The 19836-nt window shown below is 64.0% G+C and overlaps 2 protein-coding genes across 11 annotated transcripts in view; one reads left to right on the top strand and one right to left on the bottom strand.

The window, feature by feature from the left end:
- Window positions 1–6982, top strand: part of FMNL3 (formin like 3) — a 44876-nt gene extending 37894 nt beyond the window's left edge. For 6 of the 9 annotated variants that reach the window (XM_038378355.2, XM_043506431.1, XM_038378353.2 and 3 more), the window contains 5 exons: window positions 402–562; window positions 1158–1259; window positions 2368–2457; window positions 2987–3098; window positions 4918–6982. In XM_038378355.2, the coding sequence (XP_038234283.1) occupies window positions 402–562; window positions 1158–1259; window positions 2368–2457; window positions 2987–3098; window positions 4918–5090 (638 nt within the window). In that variant the 3' untranslated portion in view covers window positions 5091–6982. Of the gene's footprint in view, window positions 1–401; window positions 563–1157; window positions 1260–2367; window positions 2458–2986; window positions 3099–3427; window positions 3547–4431; window positions 4486–4917 lie in introns of all 9 variants that reach the window. The other 3 variants (XR_005289697.2, XM_038378354.2, XM_038378356.2) reach the window with 3 other exon arrangements.
- Window positions 6983–8003: 1021 nt separating this feature from the next.
- Window positions 8004–19827, bottom strand: PRPF40B (pre-mRNA processing factor 40 homolog B). Of its 2 annotated transcripts, XM_038378360.2 has the most exons (14): window positions 19724–19827; window positions 18751–18859; window positions 16507–16657; window positions 15443–15576; window positions 12441–12555; window positions 11620–11711; window positions 10993–11109; window positions 10773–10910; window positions 10090–10185; window positions 9698–9778; window positions 9290–9392; window positions 9096–9157; window positions 8879–8989; window positions 8004–8617 (listed from the first exon to the last, which is right to left on the bottom strand). In XM_038378360.2, exons 1-14 carry the CDS (start codon window positions 19744–19746, stop codon window positions 8525–8527), a joined length of 1425 nt encoding a protein of 474 aa, XP_038234288.1. In that variant the 5' UTR covers window positions 19747–19827; the 3' UTR covers window positions 8004–8524. The 2 variants fall into 2 exon arrangements, with proteins under 2 accessions (XP_038234288.1, XP_043362368.1); XM_043506433.1 differs by lacking the exons at window positions 18751–18859; window positions 19724–19827 and having other exon boundaries at window positions 12441–12579; window positions 15443–15586; window positions 16485–16599.
- Window positions 19828–19836: the final 9 nt, after the last annotated feature.

The raw sequence follows: 19836 nt of genomic DNA, 5'->3' as shown, positions 1-19836 counted from the left end.
GGGCTCCATCCATGGTCCCTGGAGCCAGCCCCCCATGGCTCTCTCCAGCTTGCCCCGCTTCCTGCTGGCCTGGGCCATCCCTGGCCTCCCTCACCGGGCCTGGGAATGCGCCAGCGGCTGCAGCTGCCATGGCCCGATCAAGGGGGGCGTGTGGCTTTCCCAAGGGCTAACTCGCTCCCATCCCCCGGCCGCTGAGCCCTTCTCGGCCCTGTCTGAGGCCCCGTCAAGCTGGGACCTTCGTCCACCTGGGGGGCTGAACCCCACTCTGCTACGGATCCTGGCCCCCGTTACCTGGACATCCAGCCCGGGTCAGCAGCATGTCCCCGAGAGGGGGGGATGGTCCCTTGGCCTGGCGTCTCGCCCGTCGGGGATTCCCCCAGCTGACCCCAGCCCCCCTGCAGTGTCCCTGGAGAACGTGCTGCTGGACGTGAAGGAACTGGGGCGCGGCATGGACCTGATCCGGCGCGAGTGCAGCATTCATGACAACAGCGTCCTGCGCAACTTCCTGAGCACCAGCGAGGGCCGGCTGGAGAAGCTGCAGAAGGACGCCAAGACGGCGGAGGTGAGGGGCAGGGCACCGGGGGCACCAAGCCTTTGGTGTGCTCTCTGGCAGCTGGCCCAACGTGGCAGGGCCGAGCATCCTGCCAGGATCCCAGTCTCCTTTCCCTTGCAGGGGCTGGGATAGTAGTGGGGCAGCCCATGGAGTGAGCCGCGGCAGCCCAGCCATGGGGTTCCCCCTCCGATGCCTCCTCTGGCCCCCACAAGCACCCTGCGAGCTGAGGGCCCCAGACTGAAGTAGGGCCTGGGGCGAGCAGCGTCTCATGCCTTGGGCCTGTCGGTTGAGTTGTGGGACTTGCGGTGACTAAAAACCAGGCGCTAAGAAATGCTCTTGGTGCAGACCTGCGTGCCAGCGTGTGGCCGGGTGTGTGCTGTGCACACGCACTGTGCACCAGTATTGCGCTCATGACCAGCGTGTGGCCGGGTGTGCGCTGTGCACATGCATTGTGCACCAAAACTGCATGCATGTCCACATGGGGCCGGGTAGTATTTTGCACGCAACAGCATTTGAAATTCCCGCCATCTGGCTGCGTAGCTATGGGGCTGGGGGGCGCATGGAGTTTGCTACGATCCAGCATCATCCGCCTCCTGTTTGGCAGGACGCCTACAACATGGTCGTGCGCTATTTCGGCGAGAGCCCCAAGACGATGCCCCCCTCTGTGTTCTTCCCCGTCTTCGTCCGCTTCATCCACTCCTACAAGGTGAGAGGAGCCCCCCTGTCACGGAGTCCCTGGGTGATGCTCTGGAATTGCTCCCTACGCAGCCTGTCTGCAGGGCACAACTCACCCGGCTTCCCCCTTCCTGGTCTGACCTCGGAGCATCCAGCATCCTCTGCCCCTCCGTGCGCTTCCCACAGCCAGTCCGCCCAGGTGGGGTCCTGGGGAAGCCAGAGGGTCCTGCCCCCCAACTCCGCAGTCAGACGTGACTCTCAGCCAGCCAGTAAAACAGAAGGTTTATTGGACGACAGGAACATGGTCTAACACAGAGCTTGTAGGTGCAGAGAACAGGACCCCTCAGCTGGGTCCATTTTGGGGGGCAGTGAGCCAGACAACCCCGTCTGCACTTCACTCCATGTCCCCAGCCAGCCCCAAACTGACTCCCCCTCCAGCCCCTCCTCCTCTGGGCTTTGTCCCTTTCCCGGGCCAGGAGGACACCGGATTCCTTTGTTCTCCAACCCTTTAGCTCTCACCTTGCAGGGGGAAGGGCCCAGGCCATCAGCTGCCAGGAAACAGGGTGTTGGCCATTTATGTACCCTGGCCCTTTGCTCTGCAACAATTACACCCCCTTATCCCACCATCTAGAGACTTAGGAAATGCCTAGGGGAAACTGAGGCACCCCTACAGTATTCAGAGGAAACATTAAGAACAGTCCCACTTCGTCAAACCCCTGCAGAGCTGGTGCCCCGGGGCCCCCCTGCTGCAGGAGCCCCCCCCCATGCTGTGCTCTGGGGCTGGGTTCAGCCCGCAGCGGCAGGCCCCTTCCTGCCATTGTCCCACACGGGAAGCGGCTGCCCCGTCCGCTAGGGGCGCGGTCCCGGCACTTCCTGTGAGCGCTCGGGCGGCTTGGATCTTGGCACCTCCCCGGCCACCCCTGCTGCTCCTGGACCCCAGCCCGGCTGCCCCACCCTGCCCATCCCGGGCTGCTGCCCCGCCGAGCAATTCCTGCCTTCCCTGCTGACCCCTCCCTCCGCCTCTTTCCCCCCCAACGCCGCGAGCCCTCCCGCCCTGACAGACCTGGCATCAGCCGGGCCGTGGTCTGACGCTCTGACCCAGTTGGTGCCATTCACCCCCCGCCCTGTTGTGCTGGCAGGACGCGGAGCAGGAGAACGAGCAGCGGAAGAAGCAGGAGGCAGTGTTGCGGGAGAAGATGCTGGCTCAGGAGGCCAAGAAGCTGGAGAAGGTAGGGAGGGGAGTGCTGGTACGGCAGGGGCGGCCTGGAGCTCTCCCTCCCCCCCAATCCCTATGGCACTTCACCTGTCCGCTGAGCCCAGCGGCATAGTGACAAAGCCAAAGGCCGTTCCCAGGAAGGGGTGTCACAGCTGCGGGGGGGGGGGGGAATCCATGAATCATCCTCTCTTCCATGGGGGGGGGAGGCAGGGACGGGACACATTGAACCACGGGTGACGCTGCTCTGTCCTTCTCAGCACTGCTCCCATCTTGCATACCTGGAAGGTGGGAGGGTTGGGCGGGGCAGGATCTGCCCTGCATGAGGAGGTTATGGGGGAGTGGGCTGGATCTACCTGAAGCAGTGGGGGGATTACGGGTGTGCAGGGGATACAGGCCGGGCAGGATCTGCCCCCGGGGGCAGGGGATACAGGCTGGGTGGGATCTGCCCCCAGGAGCAGGAGGTGCAGGCCAGGCAGGATCTGCCCTGGGGGGTCAGTGGGGGGAGTCTCCCCAGCCCTTCACCCACCCAGTGCCCATTGCAGCGGAACAAGTGGCAGCAGCAGGAGCTGATCGCGGAGCTGCGCCGGCGCCAGGCCAAGGAGCACCGGCCCGTCTACGAGGGCAAGGACGGGACCATCGAGGACATCATCACAGGTAGGTGCCCGCTCCCTCCCCTCCTTCCCCTCCCACTCGGGGGCTGAGGGAGCCCCCAAGGCAGCGTGGCCAAGTGGACGGGACGCCTGGGTCCTGGTCCTGGTTCTGCCCCTGCCCTGCTGGCTGCCCCTCGCGGTGCCACATCTGTCTGGTTGGTTGGAAGCTGGCTTGGGGTAGAAGCCGTCTATGCTCAACGCCAGCCAGGGTGCCCATGGCTCTGCCAGGGGCTCGCTGAGCCTTGGCCCCTGCTGGCTGCTCCCTGGGGTCGTGCGGACGGGGTGGGTGCGGCCGTGCGGGCTTTGACGCGTGTCTCTGTCAAACGTCTGCAGTGCTGAAGAGCGTCCCCTTCACGGCCCGATCCGCCAAACGGGGCTCTAGGTTCTTCTGCGACCCGTCCCACCATGATGAGTCTAACTGTTAGCCCCGGGTGCTGTAATGCCCTGCAAAGGTATCGCCCCCATGCGCCCCGTGCATGCCCTTGGATGGAGCGCCCCGTCCCGCATGCGCTGTTCCCTTCCCAATGCCATGCCCCTGTGCTGACGGGCACCCACCCTGGCGCTGCATGTACCTCCACACCCCAGCCCCGGCCCGAGCGCCCCATCCTGCATCCCCCCTGCCCACCACACCCCCTGCTCAGGGGCACCCACCCTGACACTGCATGCACCTCCACACTCCGGTCCCAAACAGTGCCCCATCCTGCATCCCCCCCCCCCACTGAGGGGCACCCACCCTGGCACTGCATGCCGTCCCCTCCCAAAGCATGTGCCCTCCATGCTAAGCAGTAGAATAGTTTACTAAATCTGCCCCCAAGGGGGCTTGGTGCCTGCAAAGGGGGGTGCGTGGGGTCTAGGCAGCCGTCTCTGCAGGTTGGTGACGCGCCAGCTCATTGCCCCAGTGTGTGGAGCAGGGTCGGCGGCGCCGTGGGGACCGGCTGTGCTTCAGGAGGACGGTGCTGATACCAATGCTGGCTGCAGGGTCTGGAAGGGTTTGGGGGTGGGGGGATGGGCTGCAGAATCCAGCTCAGTGTCTGCCCCCACCTGACACTGCCCCCACATGGAGTGAGTTTGCTGAGTCTCAGCACCTGGCAGCCTGGCCGAGGTCATTCTGGGGATGGGGGTGGAGTTGTGCTCTGTGTTGGGGGTGAAATGGGATCACAGCCCTTAACATGCCAAAGAAAGGAGGCCAAACCCCTAAGCCAGCCCCCCAGGAAACGGCCTCTCCCTGGCCTTCGGGGCATCCCCGCTCTGGAACAAGGCATGGTCCTGTCTGTGCCTGAGGGGGAGAGGGGACTCCACCCTGCCAATGGCTCAGCTCTGACACCCCCTTATTTCAGTCCCCCCATAGCAGCAAGAACAATCCGCCTCTAGCGCCCTGGCCAGAGCAGAGGGTAAGGGATACCGCCGGCTCTAACCCACTCGGCTGCTTCTGCCTAAATCAGCCCTGCTTGGCCAGCGCTGCTGGGCGAAGGTCCCTATCTGCGGCCTGGCTCGGTCCCCCACCCCAGGGTGCTGCCTGCAGCTGCCCAGCCGGGGCTCTGCTCCCACAGCAGAGAGGGTGCCACGTGAGCCAGGGGCTCCAGGGGGCTGGTTTCCCCAGGCACGCAAAGTAGGTGTGGGGCCTGGGCTAGGGGGTCACTGATCTCACCAGCCACGAGCAAACATGCCCCCAGGGGCTGCTGCTGCAGGATAGAAGGGGCGGGTGGCTGTAGTGTCACTCCCCAGAGCTGGGTGCTTCTCAGGAGCTGCTTCTGCATGGGTACTCTGGCCTGCCCATGGCCCCTGCTCCCCACTCCTAACGCCCGCTCTCTTCCCCTGACCAGACCTTCACTCCCAGCCGCTCAGACGGGCCAACACCGCCAGCCGGAGCCTGGACCCCAGGGGCCTCTGTCCTGCTCCTCCCGCCCCCTGCCCCAACTCCGCACTGAAGGACCAAAGGGACCTTGGGCGAGGCTGGCTCTGTGCCTTGGGAAGTGCCTTAGAGCGACAGTATTAGCGAGGGCCGAGGGCCTGCACCTCTGGGGCAAAGAAGCTCCACTTCGGCAGGGGCAGGGTCGGCGTCTGCACCGGCACCGTTGGAAGGACAGTGGCAGATGCAGCAACCCCTGGCGCTCTGGTTCCAGCAGCCGTGACCCTGGGTGTGGGGCCCCCTCCTTGCCTTGTGGCCCTGTGTTCTGAGTCTTGGGGGGCAGGGTTAGACCAAGCCCCACCGGGTCTCGAGCCAGCGCAGCCGCTGCAGGGAGGCTGTGGCCCAGGTACCGGCTAGCCCCCTCCCTGCCTTGTTCCCAGCCGCTCGGAAACGTTCCAGCCCTAGGCAGCAGCTGGACCCCCGTGGCTGCTCTGGCCTTCCCCAGGCACAACGCCCTCTGGAAAGCCAAGGCCTGACCACCAGCCTCACCTGGGGCTACACCAGAACCAGGCTCCGGGCCCCTTGCACTTCCCATGGGGCGATTTCCCATTGCTGGCCCTGTGCAACACATGAGGGGCACCAGGGCTGGGTACGGCTGACACTGGCCACGTGCCCGGCCCAGCACAGCATGGGGTGGATCCGGTAATGCTGTGTCCGGGGCCAGGAACCACTGGGACATGGGGCCTTTCCTAAACCCAAAAGCCTTCCTCCCCCTCTAGGCCAGCCTGGCCTGCTGTGTCCTCCAAGGGCAGACGTGTCCCAGCTGGGGTGGAGGCCAGGATCCTGCAGGGAGTTGGGTACCACCTTCCACTGCAATTTGGGCCTGAATTAGCCTCACCCCCAATGCTGGTGTAACACCATCCAAGCTAGGGCCTGAGCCTCCAGTGCCACCAGAGGTTCCCCCAACCTGGCCTCCCTGGTAATGGCCGTGATGCCTCCTCCTTGCCGTGCCAGGCTGTAGCACCCCCAAGGCCTGTCCTTAAAGGTGGGATGGGGCCTGGTGTGACCTGCTCCCATTCTCAGCCAGGGCCTGCCCTGACAAACAGTGTTGTTCTCTTCCGTAAGGAAAAAGCCAGACCAACTGCTAAGTGCAGTGGACCCTGACGTACCCTGCACACGGCCTTCGCGCCTGTCTCCTTGGCAAAACAACGGCTGCAATCAGCCTTCTCTGCTCCAACTCGCTGGGGTCTGCCACGCCTGGTGCCTCTCTGCTCTGACCTGGACCTGGGCAAACGCTGACACCCCTCACCCCCAGGAGAGGCTCGTGCGGGGAACTGCCACACCCTGGCCCACAGCCAGTGCAAGGGGGAGGGCTGGCTGCAGGGCCCCTTGCACTTTGGTGGGACATGTCAGTGAAATGCCCCAGTGGACCCCGGTCCAAACACAATCAGTTGAGCATTTGGGGTGTGAAAAAAGTCAATGATTTTGGGATGGGAACATGTCCCTACAGTGGCAAACCAGTTTCAGCTCCAGCTTGGTGGTGGTGGGGGGGGCATGTAAACACGCTGGCAACAGTGTTAGTGGGCCTTGGAGCACACATGCTGTGGCAGCCACTAAACCAAAGATGCTGTCACAGCCGTGGCAGAAGGCCCCAGCAGCTGGGCCGTGCCCTGCCTGGAAGAGCGCCTAATCCACGTGTTAGCCCTCTTCTGCAGCCAGGGGTATGGGAGGCCGTCCCGACCCCGTAAGGGAGCTGCACGGGGAATCAGCCTCTTCCCACCCTGGGCCCGTTATTTTTCAGAGCAGACCAGCACTTTACCCCCCGCACTCCCTGGGCATTTAGCTCCTGCCCCGACGCCTGGGGCTGCACAAACACTATTGGAACGAAAGGGACCAAGGCCCAGGCCATGGCTGCAGTGGGGCCACTGCCCGCCCCCACATCACCGACATGGCTGCCCGATTGTTTACAGCGTCGCCGTTGTCGCTCTGTAGCTAGCTGTGACTTTTTGTACATGTGAAATATACTGACTGTTTATGCAGCCCGCTGTGCCCCATTCCTAATGCCTGGAGAGACCACAGATCCACCCAGCCACGGCCTGGTCCTCGGGGCCCGCCTGGCCTGGCCAACCAAGGCTGAGCCCGGCCCCAGGCTTGGGGCCCATGTGGGTTATACCTACATGCACTAAGCCTGCATTGATGCTGAGGAAGCTTACCCAGCACCCCCACCCTCCCCTCGCGATGTGTGGGGGTGCAGCTGGGGGGCCAGGTGCTGCAGTCACCAGGACTGGCCCAGCTCCCCCACACTCATGGGTGAAACCAGCCATGATCGAAGCAGGGCAGGTTGGTCCCCCCAGTGCACAGGTGGGGACAAGGCCGAGCTGTGACTCACCCCATGAGCCAAGCTCTGTGCACACGCAGAGGCAGCCAAGGCTAGCTGGGAGGGCGTCTGTTGCTGTGGCCCAGCTCCCCTCCCTGTCTGGGGCGAGAGCAGGGGCATGTTTGGGGTTTTCAGTACCAAGAGCCCTCCTCTGCGCTCGGTGTGGGTCCCACGCAGGGCTGGCACAAGCCCCAGGGTTGGAGCCCACTAGAGCCTGCCTCCTGTTCTTCTCAGGTGTCTGCTCCCTGCAGGGAGCTTTGATCTCCCAGCGTGGGCCTCATTTCCCAGCTCCTTGGGCTCCCGACGGCCTGGGGCCGAGCAGGCAGCCCCTACAGCTCTGGGCTCCCAGCGATCCTGTGGGCACCTGCATGCCCACCCCAGCACCGAGAGGCCAAGCCTGCCAGCTGCTCTCTGCCAGGGGAGGCTGTGTGTCAGCCCCCAACCCCAGGGAGCTCCGCAATGGGGCGAGTTGGCGCCAGGGGCTGACAGAGCAGAGGGGGCTCAGCACCTTGCATTGGGCCAAGGGTGATGGGGCCTGCACTCAGCAGAGGCCCTGGGGCCTGAGGGCAGGGGGGCAGGGAGCTGCAGCCCGCTCCCTGGCACATGACGGGGCTGGGCCACGCTGGGCTGGCCAAGCGCAATGCACCAGGAGACGGCAGCGGCCAGGCCACGTTTATAAATACTATTTAAAAAACCCTTTAATTCCCAGAGTACGAGCGGCCCAAAGGGGCTACGCCCCCCAGCAACACTGCTGAACCCGGCTGCCGGCCCGGGAGTCCTAGCCACCCAGCAGCACGCGCCCCCATGGGGAGGCCCGGGCACCCACAAACCTCGGCGCCAGGGGCATCCATGGAACCCCGGCCAATGCGTGAGCGCCAGCTCCGAGCTGCATTCACCCTCTGCAGCCCAGGGCCCCACCATCCGAAGCGCAGCTGTCCTGGGGCCGGTCCTCTGAGCGCTGAGGCAGCCCCGGGGGCGACGGGTCCTCGGGCGCAGGCGGGGTCCACAGGGATGGGGGGAAGGAGTCCTGGGCGGAGCGGGGCACCCCCTCTCTGCTCTCTCAGAAGCCCCCAGTCCTGGGGAAGAGCAGCAGCCCCTTGCCCACACCAAGCTGCCCAGAGCCTCTCCCCAGGCTGGGCAGGGGGCTGAGGGGGCCCCACAGAGGCCCCAGGGAGCCCCAGCTCAGCGAGTCCCGCAGACCTGGCTACTGATCATTGTCCAGCTGCTGCAGCAGCGTCCGACGCCGCTTCTCCAGCTCGCCCTCGCTCGGCTCGCTGTCTGACGTGTCCCAGACACTCTGCGTGGGGGCAGGGAGAGAGATCAGGGGGGCAGCCTGCCCCACAGCCAGCATCCCATCCCTGCCTGGCCCACAGCCGGCGTCCCTGCCCCCTACCTGCCCCACAGCCGGCATCCTCCCCCCCTGCCTGCCCCACAACCTGCCCTGCAGCCACCATCCTGGCCCCCATCTGCCTCTAGGCCCTCCTTCCTCGACCCGTCATCTGACACTGTCCCCTGCCCCCCAAAGCCAGCACTTCCACCTCCTCTGCCCCCCACTTACCTTCTCCCTCTTGAGGCTGCGCTGGGGCGAGCGCCGTCGCCCCTCCAGCTCCTTCCCCTTCCCCTTTCCGCCTTTCTCCTTCCCTCGCTCGCTCTCGCTCTGGGGGCTGTTCTGTAACACAGGGCAGGGGCTCAGGGTGGGGGGCAAAGCTGAGACTGGCTGGGCCATGGGGGCAGGGAGATTCCACCAGCGCCCTCCCCGCCTGCGCTGCACTCACCGATTTGTGCCTCTTCTTCTTGCTTTTCTTCTTCTGCTTTCTGGACTTGCGGGAGCTGAGATCTGCGGGCAGAGGGGGTGTCAGGCAGGCGCAGCCAAGGGGCACCAGAGCGCGGGGCCCAGCTGTGCCCGGGTGCCACGGGGCAGGGCACAGGCCCAGTCCCTCCCCCTGCCCAGGGCAGCCCCAGCTCCCACCTGAGTCAGGAGAGGAGGAGAGCTCCGAGCCGGACTCCGAGTGATTCCGCTTCTTCCTCTTCTGGGCCCGCTGGTGATGGGACTCCAGCTCCGACTCTGAGCCCTGGTGGGGAGGGGAGGGGGGTTAACATGACCTAGGCTGACCCCCCTCACCCCAACCAACCCCTCTGAGCAGGGCCCCGGGGCCCCCCAGGCCCTAAATCCCCTGCTCTCCCCCGCCAATCCACCAGCACCAATGGGCGTCCACACTGCTCAGGGCTCCAGGCGCAGCTCCTCCCTGGGGATATCTGGGCTGCAGCCCTGGCACCCCTCCCTCAGGGCTGGCTCTGGGTGACCCCAGCACCCACAAGCCCACGCCTTGCCTTGCTTCCAGGTGCCCAGCCCCCCGGTCCTGGCCCTGGGTCTCACCGACTGCGAGCGCTTCCGATGGTGCTTCCTGCCTCTCTTGGTGTGTTTCTTGGCCTTGGCGTGGTAGTGCTGGCACTCGTTCTGTGGGGCACAGACCCACAGCCCGTCAGGCCCCAGCCCCACAGGCCCCACCCGGCATGGCCCCATGGGGCAGGGGTCACTCAGGGCACAGCGAGGTGGAAAGGAGACAGCAGGTAGCCCAAGAGCTGCCATCCCTTCCACATGCGACCAAGAGCCCCCTGGGGCACAGCCCCACCCCCTCCATGCAGGGCCCCAGAGCCCCTCCCCGCATCCCGGGCCACAGCCCCACCCCCTCCACACGGCCCCGGACCCTTGAGCATGGCCCTGCGGTCCCCGCACCCGGCTGGGGCCAGGCCCTGACCCCTCCTCACCTCCACCACCTGGAGGAACTCCCTGAAGAGCCGGATCCGCTCTGACTCCAGCGTGATCTGCTCGAAGGCCAGGTCACTGACGAAGCGCTCCCGCACCTGCCAAGACAGGGAACTGGAGGACAGCCCGGCCCCTCCCCTGTGGCAAAGCACACGGCACGGCCACCCCCTCCGCCCACGGCACTGCCACCCGCTGCCCTATGGCACAGCCTCAAGGCACGGCCACCCCCTGCCCTGGGGGCCAGACCACACAGCATGGCGGGGGCTCCAGGCTGTCACCGGGCTCTCTGGTGACTCCTTCAATCTCTAACCTCAGCCATCGAGCCAAAGAATTGGCACGAAGCTCCCTGTGTCCACGGGGGGGAGGAGGAACCATGCACAGTAGATGGGGACAGCTCACACCAGCACTGCCCTGCAGGACAGCCTGGGGTGGGGGTGACGCTGGGGTGAGGAGCTCGGCCTGGGGGGGTGACACGGGTGAGGAGGGGCTGGAGCCAGGGAGTGATGCCAGGGTGAGGGGCTCGGCCTGGGGGGGTGACGCCAGGGTGAAGAGGGGCCGGCCTGGCGAGTGACGCCGGGGTGAGGATGGGCTGGAGCCAGGGAGTGACACCTGGATGAGAGGCTCGGCCTGGCAAGTGATGTTGCCCGGGGTCCAGGCGATGGAGGGGATCGGGTCCCCCCCATACCTCGTCCCAGGAGGAGCTGGGCTCCAGGGGTGGGGCCGCCTGCTTCAGCATGCTCTTGAAGGCTGCTTCCCGGCGGCGTAGTTTACGCACTTCCTCCTTCTCCCGCTCCCGCTCCCGCGCCTCAGCCTTCTCCAGCAGCTGTGGGGCAGACACCGAGGGGTTAACACCACAGGGTGGGGGCCAGGCCCTGCTCAGCCGCGCCCCACCTGGCCCCACATACGCTGTTAAAGGTGAGCTTGATGTTGCCTGCATCCAGCGTGGCTGCCCTCTTGTCAAAGCTGATCACGTGGGCAAAGTCCTCGAAGGTCGTGTTCACCTCCACGCCAAAGCCACGATCCTGCCAGGACAGAGGCAGGGTCACCCACATCCCATCCCCGTCCCCAGGGCCAGCAGTGGCTGTGCCCAGAACAGGGCGAGGGCAGGAGGTCACGGGGGAGTCCCCGTCCCCCTGCACATACAGTGTGGTACATAGAGAGAGTTTGCTTCTCCCTAGCCCTGAAATGCAGCCATCTCTAGGGTGGGGCATGGCAGCTGTTTAGGACGGGATGCAAAGAACAGGCCTACATCCACTGCAAAGCATGGGAGTTTCAGAGAGACAATGAAATGAGCAGAGCTGGACTGGGTTAGCTCTCCACAACCTACGGCTGCGGGCGCTGGCTTCACACTTCAGCCACAAGGTGAAACGCACCAGCAGAGAGGACAGGAGCCGGGCAGGCTCGGCACGGGAGGCCGGGCAGAGGGGCCGTGCCAGTCCAAGGCCCCCTCCACACAGCAGGACAATCGGGCTGGGGAAGCTGGTCAGACAGGACCCCACACCCCACGGGCAGAGGCAGCTGCATGCCCTCACCTTTAAGATGTCCTTGATGATCTTCTTCTCGTCATGGAAACGAGCCTTGAGATCCTCCACGTAGAATTTAAACAAGTCCAGGGGGGTAGAGCCTGAGCAGAGGGGGCGGCGTTACAGGCCCTGCCAGGACACCCAGCATGGCACCAGGATGGGGAGGGCCGCCGGGCTCCAGAGAAGCCCCCAGCACACTATGCTCCTTAATTAACACCCTGCCTCAGGCAGGCAGGTCATTGCACAGGGCAGTCACATCATGAGTGGGCAACAGAACTCAGGACTCCTGGTTCCCAGCCCCTGCTCTAACCACTAGACACGACTCCCCTCCCAGAGCAAGGCACAGAACCCAGGAGTCCTGGCTCCCAGCCCCCCCCTTACACCTAGTCTAGTCTCCAGTCCCCTCACTAAGCACTTCATGCGGCCTCACTGAACACTGTCAAATGAGGCCGGGGCAGCTCATTAAGCCCCAGTGGGGCAGTGCAGGAAGGGGACCCGGCCAGGGCGGGGATTGGAACCCAGAGACGCCTGGTGCTCAGACCCCTCAGCTCTGCTTCGGCATCACAGCCTCTGCCCCCTCGGGCGAGTCCCTTCTCTGCTCTGCGCTTTCCCGGCTGTAATGGGGGGGAGAGGCAACGCTACCCATCCCCCAGGAACCCACACTACTGTGCCCCCGGCTCTACCCGGGAGCAAGAGCTCCACCTCTTTTGAGCTCCTGCTGCAGTCACGGCTGGTCCTTTAACACGTGCCCCCCCTGGGCTCCACGCCAGGCTCCGGCTCTCCCCCATGGTCCCTTGACCCCCACCCCCCACGGCCACGCCGCTCCTTACCGGGCTGGCCCAGCATGTTGGCAAAGCGGGTGTCGGCGCTGAGCGAAGGGTACAGCTCCATCCAGGTGGACATGGAGTGCAGCTGCCCCTTGTCGTGCAGCTCATCCAGAAAGGCCTGGGCAAGAAGCAGCCTGTTATTCTACGATAGAGCGAGAGAGAACTTGGAGATCAGCCCCTCCCCCGAACACACCTGAGCCCCGGGGGACAGCAGAGCCCCGCCCCCCGTAACCCCTCCAAGCAGCAGGGGGAGCGGCCTGGATCACACGACCCCCCTGCACTGTGAAACAGAACATCAGGACTGTCAGACACGGTCAGACCAAAGCTCCATCTAGCCCAGTGTCCTGTCTGCTGACAGGGGCCAGTGCCAGGGGCCCCCGAGGGAATGAACAGAGCAGGGAATCACCACGTGACCCATCCCCTGTCGCCCATTCCCAGCTCTGGCAAACAGAGGCTAGGGACCCCCTCCCTGCCCAGCCTGGCTAATAGCCGTTGATGGACCTAGCCTCCATGAACTTATCTAGGTCTTTTTCGAACCCTGTTGACTGTGCGTTTTGTGAAGCAATATTTCCTTTGGTTCGTTTTAAACCTGCTGCCTATTAATGTCATATGGTGGCCCCCAGTTCTTGTGTTATGAGAAGGAGTAAATACCACTTTACTCCCCATCAGTCATGGTTTTATAGACCTCGATCAGATCCCCCCGTAGTCATCTCTTTTCCAAGCTGAAAAGTCCCAGTCTGATTAATCTCTCCTCATATGGCAGCCCTATTCTGAACCTTTTCAAATTCCAATTTTCTCTGTGGAGAGCCAGGCCACAGAGAGAGAGAACACTGGACCATGGCCCATCTGAACAGCCACAGAGGGAGGGAGTCAGGCCACAGCCCGTCTGCCCCGCCATGGAGAGAGAAAGAGCATCAGGCCACGGCCTGTCTGCACAGCCACAGAGGGAGGGAGTCAGGCACCAGCCCGTCTGCCCCGCCATGGAGAGAGAACGAGCATCGGGCCACGGCCCGTCTGCCCCGCCATGGAGAGAGAAAGAGCATCAGGCCACGGCCTGTCTGCACAGCCACAGAGGGAGGGAGTCAGGCCATGACCCGTCTGCCCCGCCATGGAGGGAGAACGAGCATCGGGCCACGGCCCGTCTGCACAGCCACTGATGGAGGGAGTCAGGCACCAGCCCGTCTGCCCCGCCATGGAGGGAGAACAAGCATCGGGCCATGGCCCGTCTGCACAGCCACAGAGGGAGGGAGTTGGGCACCAGCCCGTCTGCCCCGCCACGGAGGGAGAACGGCATCGGGCCACGGCCCGTCTGCACAGCCACTGATGGAGGGAGTCAGGCACCAGCCCGTCTGCCCCGCCATGGAGGGAGAACAAGCATCGGGCCATGGCCCGTCTGCACAGCCACAGAGGGAGGGAGTTGGGCACCAGCCCGTCTGCCCCGCCACGGAGGGAGAACGGCATCGGGCCACGGCCCGTCTGCACAGCCACTGATGGAGGGAGTCAGGCACCAGCCCGTCTGCCCCGCCACGGAGGGAGAACGGCATCGGGCCACGGCCCCGCCGTGCCGTCACACTGATCATGGCGCAAACGCGGAGCCAAGTGCAGCATCAGCTGGTGACCAGCTGGGTGGCTTTGCCTTAGAAAAGGGTCTTCAGTAGCTGCTGCCCCCTGCTGGCCACTCCCTGGATGGCCAGTCCAGGGCGCCCAGGCTGGGCTACCAGTTGGATCCTCCCAGAGGCTCTCCTGCAGAGAAGGTCGCTCTGCCCGAAGGGGGGTCAGCTGCCCGCAGCCAGGGGTCGCTGGCGGATGGTTATCTGCGGGTAGCAGGGCTGGGTCGCGGCAGGAATGTGGCGAATGAGGACAGGAGTCGAGAGGAAGGCTGGGACTCAGGAGACCTGCTCTGCCTCCGGCTGCCTTGGGGACCTTGGGCGAGGCGCTGGGTGGGCTCCAAGCGCTGCAGCCGGGCCCCTGTCGTGCTGCCGTGCAGATGCTCGCTACAGCCAGTGCAGAGGGGGCTGGCGCCACCGTAAATCTGCCCCCTCATGAGGCGGTAACTAGGTCGAGGGAAGAGTTCTCCAGCTGGCCTAGCGCTGCCTGCCCCAGGGGGTCAGTCGGCCTACCTATGCCTCTCAGGGCAGGCATTTTCCACTGCCTTGAGCCATGCAGCTAGGTCGGCCTATGCTGTACGTACAGACCTGAAGGGTAGACGGGTCTGGACTAGGAGGCTCCCAGAGCCCCTCCCTGGGCCCCTGCTCTGACCCTGCTGCCTGCATGCAGGCAGCCAGGTGCTCTGTGCTCTGCAGGGCGCCCCCGGCGGCCATCTGGGGAACGAGCTCTAAGGGCCCCTTAGACCTTCCCTTAGCACCCCAGGAGCTGGGTCAATGTTGTTCACTCGGGCACAGGGAGGGGAAGGGACTGATCCGCCTCCGGCTGCAGCCACAATCCCAAACTCCCTCTGACTTCCAAGCTTCAGAACTGGCCCTGAGTGACCCACTCAGCCTGGGGTGGAGTCAGGAATAGAACCCAGGCGTCCTGACTCCCTGCAGCAAAGAACAGTCACATTCTGCTCTCCTGCCCAGGCACCTGACCCCATGGCCATCATGGACAGAGCCAGGTGGCGGGGAAGGAGGACGGGAAGGGGAGAAGCTGCCCAAACCAGAACGGCTGGAACAAATACAGGAGGAGACATTCCAGTAACCAGGGGTCAACCACGGAGCTCTTTAAACCCTGCTGATAAGATATGACCTGTCCTGCCCTGGCCATGGAAGGGTTTCAGCTAATAGTGTCCCGACACCGAGCTCTCTCCAGATACACCCTCCTCCCAGCCCAGCACCCTGTCCCCCTCCCAGGCCACCCGTGCTTCTGCCGAGTCCTTGATGTCCCCCAAAGTGGCAGGTGGCCTCCAGCTACACCTACAGGCCGCCTTGCTCTGCCGAGCCCAGGCCCAGAGCCCTCACCTGCTGCTAGGGCATCCCCACCTCTTCCAGACCTCAGGGCACAGATACCTGGAAGGCCTCTCTGTTCTTGCGCTGCTGGCGTCTCTCACGCAGCCTTGTCTTCTCCTTCTCCTCCTCCTCCTCCTTCTCCAGCGTGCGGATGTGCTCCTCGAAGCAGATCAGTGCGTCCTCCTTGTCCATGTCTGCGAGAGGCGCAGGGGGGGATGAGGGGGGAGAGATGGCACGAGGTGGGGTAGGGCAGGAAGGAGCTGGGCTAGCATGGGACCATGGAGGGGGAGCTGGTGGGATACAATAACAACCCTTTGCCCCTCGTCTAGAGGGATGTCCCATGGTTACAGAGCAGAGGCTGGGAGCAAGGCCTCTGGTTCTAGCCCTGGCTCTGGGAGGGGTGGGGGGTTCAGTGGGTTAGAGCAGGGGCACTGGTTTCTACCCCTGGCTCTGGAAGAGGAGGGGGACCCAGTGGGTTAGGGTGGAGTGCTGGGGCCAGGATTCCTGGGTTCTACCTCTGGCCCTAGAAGGAGAGGGGCCTAGTGAGTTACAACAGGCAGGTCTGGTGGCCAAGACTCCTGGGGTCTACCCCAGCTCTGGGTGGGCAATGAAGTCTGGTGGGTTAGAGTGGGAGAGCTGGGCACCAGGACTCCTGGGTTCTACTGCTGGCTTTGGAAGGGGAGGGGGTCCAGTGGGTTAGAGTAGGAGAGACCCAGGACACCTGAGTTCTACCCAGGCTCTGGGTGGGCAGTGAGGTCTGGTGGGTTAGAGCAAGGGGCAGGGGAGGCTGGGTACCAGGACTCCTGGGTTCTATCAGTGTTGCTGAGAGAGGGGCAGATGGTGTAATGGTTAGACAATGGGGTGCAAAGTCCTGACTCTCAATCCCTTTGAATGTACCATCTTGGGGAGACAGAAGGCATCCTTTGAGCACATCTATTGGAAGGGGCCCCTGAGACTAGGGAGATCTGTGCAACCAGATGGCACCTTTCTGGGAGAAAGGCTGGCCTGTACCATTTATGGGGCCGGGAGCAATGGCTGGCCTGTACATTTATCTTGAGGTGGTGGTGGGGGTGTCAATGGCTGGCCTGTACCATTTATCTTGGGGAGGCGGGGGCTGCCCTCACTCTGCAGGTCCCGGTCCTCCGCGAAGGTGGGGTTGTCCATCAGGTACTGCTGGGCCTCGGACCAGGTGGTCTGGAAGCTGACGTGGCTCATGCCGTCCAGGATGTTCTTCAGGGCCTGGATGTTCCGCTTGCGCAGCTGCTTGGCGTGTTCCTGCGTGGAGGAGACGGGCCCGTCAGACGCCCCCGTGGCAGGGACCCAGCCCGGGACACGCAGCCCCCCACTGGCCCCCCGCCCGCTGGCCCCGCCCACCCGCCACAACAACCCAGCCCCACCCGCCCAGCTGGCCCCCCACCGGCCCCACCACAACGACCCCGCCCACCTCCCACCCGCCGCAACGACCCCACACGGCCAGCCTCCCGCCTGCCGCAATGACCCCACACGGTCAGCCTCCCGCCCACCGCAACAGTCCCACACAGCCGGCCCCCCGCCCGCCGCAACGGCCTCCCACCCGCTACAACGGCCCCACACGTCCGGCCTCCCGCCCGCTACAACGGCCCCACATGGCCGGCCTCCCACCCGCTACAACGGCCCCATCAGCCTCCTGCCCGCTGCAACGGCCCCACCGGCCTCCCGCCTGCTGCAACGGCCCCACCGGCCTCCCGCCCGCTGCAACAGCCCCGCATGGCATCCACTGCAGCAGCAGCAGCTACAGCAGTGCAAGCCAATAGCGCCGGTGGCCATGGCCCCCTCCCCCAGTGGGTGACACTCCCCCTGAGCCGGGCTGGGTCGGCCAGCAGCACTGCTCTCACCATCCAGGCCAGTGGCACGCCGGGCCCTGGGGGCCCACAAGGTCCTGAAAATGTGATTACAGCCTAAAGCAAAGGAAATCTCGCTCCCCCTCCAGTGCTCTGTCCCCCCCCTGAAGCAGGACCCCCCCCATCCATCGCACAGGCTGAGTGCCAGCAGCACCCACACCTCCATAGTAAATGTAAGGGGGTGGGGAACATTTTGACATTGAATAAGGGGTTCTTCACCTGAAGAGACTGAAAAACGCTGGCCAGCTGCATAAGCTGGGCCGGAGAATCACACTCCAGGACTCCTCATCCAGCCCAGAGCTAGGGGCTGAGCCACAACATCCCATTTACAGACTCCCGAGTGACCCCCCACCGCCTGGGTGAGTTGTTCAATGATTAATTCCCAAACCCTGTCAACAAATTGTGCCCTGTTTCCAGTCTGCCCCAGCCCCTGGGGCCTGTTCTGCCTTTGTAGGAGCCCAGCGCTCTCAGACAGCTCCCCACGTACGTTCCTACGGAGAGCAAGTTGCTGCTTAGCCCTCTCTGGGATACACTACGCTGACTGAGGGTCTTTGCTCTCTCACTGTCAGGCAGGTTTTCCACATCTCTTCTTGTGACTCTTCTCTGAACCCTTCCCCATTTGTCAGCCCCCATTGGGAAGCGCAGCCACCAGACGCGGACACTGTATCCAGTCTCACCAGTGCTGCATACAGAGGTGACACCATCTCCCTTCATCTTCTTGCTCAGACACCCACCCATCACTTCGCCCTCTGAGCCACAGCCCACTCCTGCTGCCCACATGGACCCTGTCCCTTTGGGAGTCGCTGCTTGCCAGGAGGCAGGGTCCTGTCCTACCTCCCGGCTCCTAGAGATGTGACCTTTGGCTGCATTAAATCACTGGACGTGCCCAGTTTACAACACAGCCAGTTACTCAGTTGAATCACTATGTCCTTCTCCGCCCACTTGGCTGTCAGCTGTGAACGTTTCCTGTACAGATTTCATACACTCTCCCAGATGGCTGACAAAGCCACTGCAAAGCCCTGGGCCCCGTGGGGGGATGACGAGGATTCCGTTTACACTGGTGCCTGGGATCGAGTCGCAAGCCAGTTTAGACGCCAATCAGTATGTGCCACATGGGTTTTGTGCAGCATTCGTTTTTAATCAGGATGGAGCGTGATGGCCGGGCACACGGCACCAATGCCAGGCAGGGTCACCCGGGCCCTGACACTCTTATGGCACAGCCTGGGCTCCATGCCAACACCAGGCAGGGTCACACTGGTCCATCACCGTTCTGGAGCGTGACAGCCACGTGCTCTGCACTGACACCGGGCAGGGTCACATCAACCCTGACACCGGCCTGGGACAGCCTGGGCTCCATGCCGACGCCAGGCAGGATCACACTGGCCCATCACCGTTGTGGAGCGTGACAGCCATGCGCTCTGCACTGACACTGGGCAGGGTCACACCGGCCAGTCACCGCCCTGTGCCACAGCTGGGACCCGCCGTTACCTTCTCCTTCTTGGCCAGGAAGAAGAGCACATCATCGTAGATCTCCTTGCGGTCGCGCTCGGGGACCACAGCCCAAACCTCCTGCTCCCCAAACATCTGCTCAGCTTTCCTGGGAAGGGAATGGCCGGGGTGGGCAGTTATTGGGCCTGGCTCTCACTGCGCACCTGGGCCCGGTGAGGACATGCAGTGAAATGCTTCTCCCCATGGGGACGGAGCCAGAGCGCAACCAGCGGGGCAGGGGGTGGCCCAGCTCCTGCAGCCTCAGGGGCAGAGGCGATGGAGACGCCTGGAAGAACTGACGCAGTTGGTGATTTCTGATGTTAGCAGGGGTTCCTCCAGCTGCTTTGAAACTGCCCCTATGGGCTGGGGAAATGCCCCAGGGCTTCCCCACCTCCCTGGAGATTGCTTCCCTCAGTCATCTCTGGAACAGCCTCCCTGGAGAGAGCCCAGCCCTGCTGGGACCCCTCCCCCCCTGCCAGTGACACTCACCTCCCCCATGCCGTCTAACTGGGGACCCCGGAACCTGCTCTCAGCCCCACTCCCTCACTCCCCGCCCGCGTGCTAGCCACAGACCCTGCAGAACAGCCCACAGTGGACTTGCACATGTCAACTGCCAGGGAAGGGTGGTCTGTGGCTAAAGCAAGGGGTGCCAGGACTCCTGGGTTCTCTCCCCGGTGGCACGAGGGGAGTGGGGTCTAGTGGGTTAGAACAGGGGGGCTTGGAACCAGGACTCCTGGGTTCTTTCCCTGGCTTGGGGAGGGGAGGCGAGGCACACAGGGGTTGGTTGGATCGTGAATGTTAATAGCTGTCTGTGTGCGTGCTCCCCTAACCTTCTGACTGTTCTGGGATCCTCCATCCTGCATCCCAAGGCCAGGTCCCATAAACACAGGGGTCCCCCTCAACAGGCCGTTCTCCCCGCACAGCCTCCCAGCCGCCCTTCCCGGCCCCTCTCCCCCCCGGCACCCGCCCACACCTGTAGCGGGTAATGGAGCTCATCCGCTCGTGCTGCTCCAGGAAACGCTGTAGCTCCTCCTTGGCCTCCTTGGCCCTCAGCCGAGCCTCCTCCTTCTCCTCCTTCTCCCGGGG

Source organism: Dermochelys coriacea, chromosome 20 (genome assembly GCF_009764565.3).
Source record: "Dermochelys coriacea isolate rDerCor1 chromosome 20, rDerCor1.pri.v4, whole genome shotgun sequence".
Lineage (NCBI taxonomy): Eukaryota > Metazoa > Chordata > Testudines > Dermochelyidae > Dermochelys > Dermochelys coriacea.
This window is presented reverse-complemented; position numbering and strand designations above follow the sequence as displayed.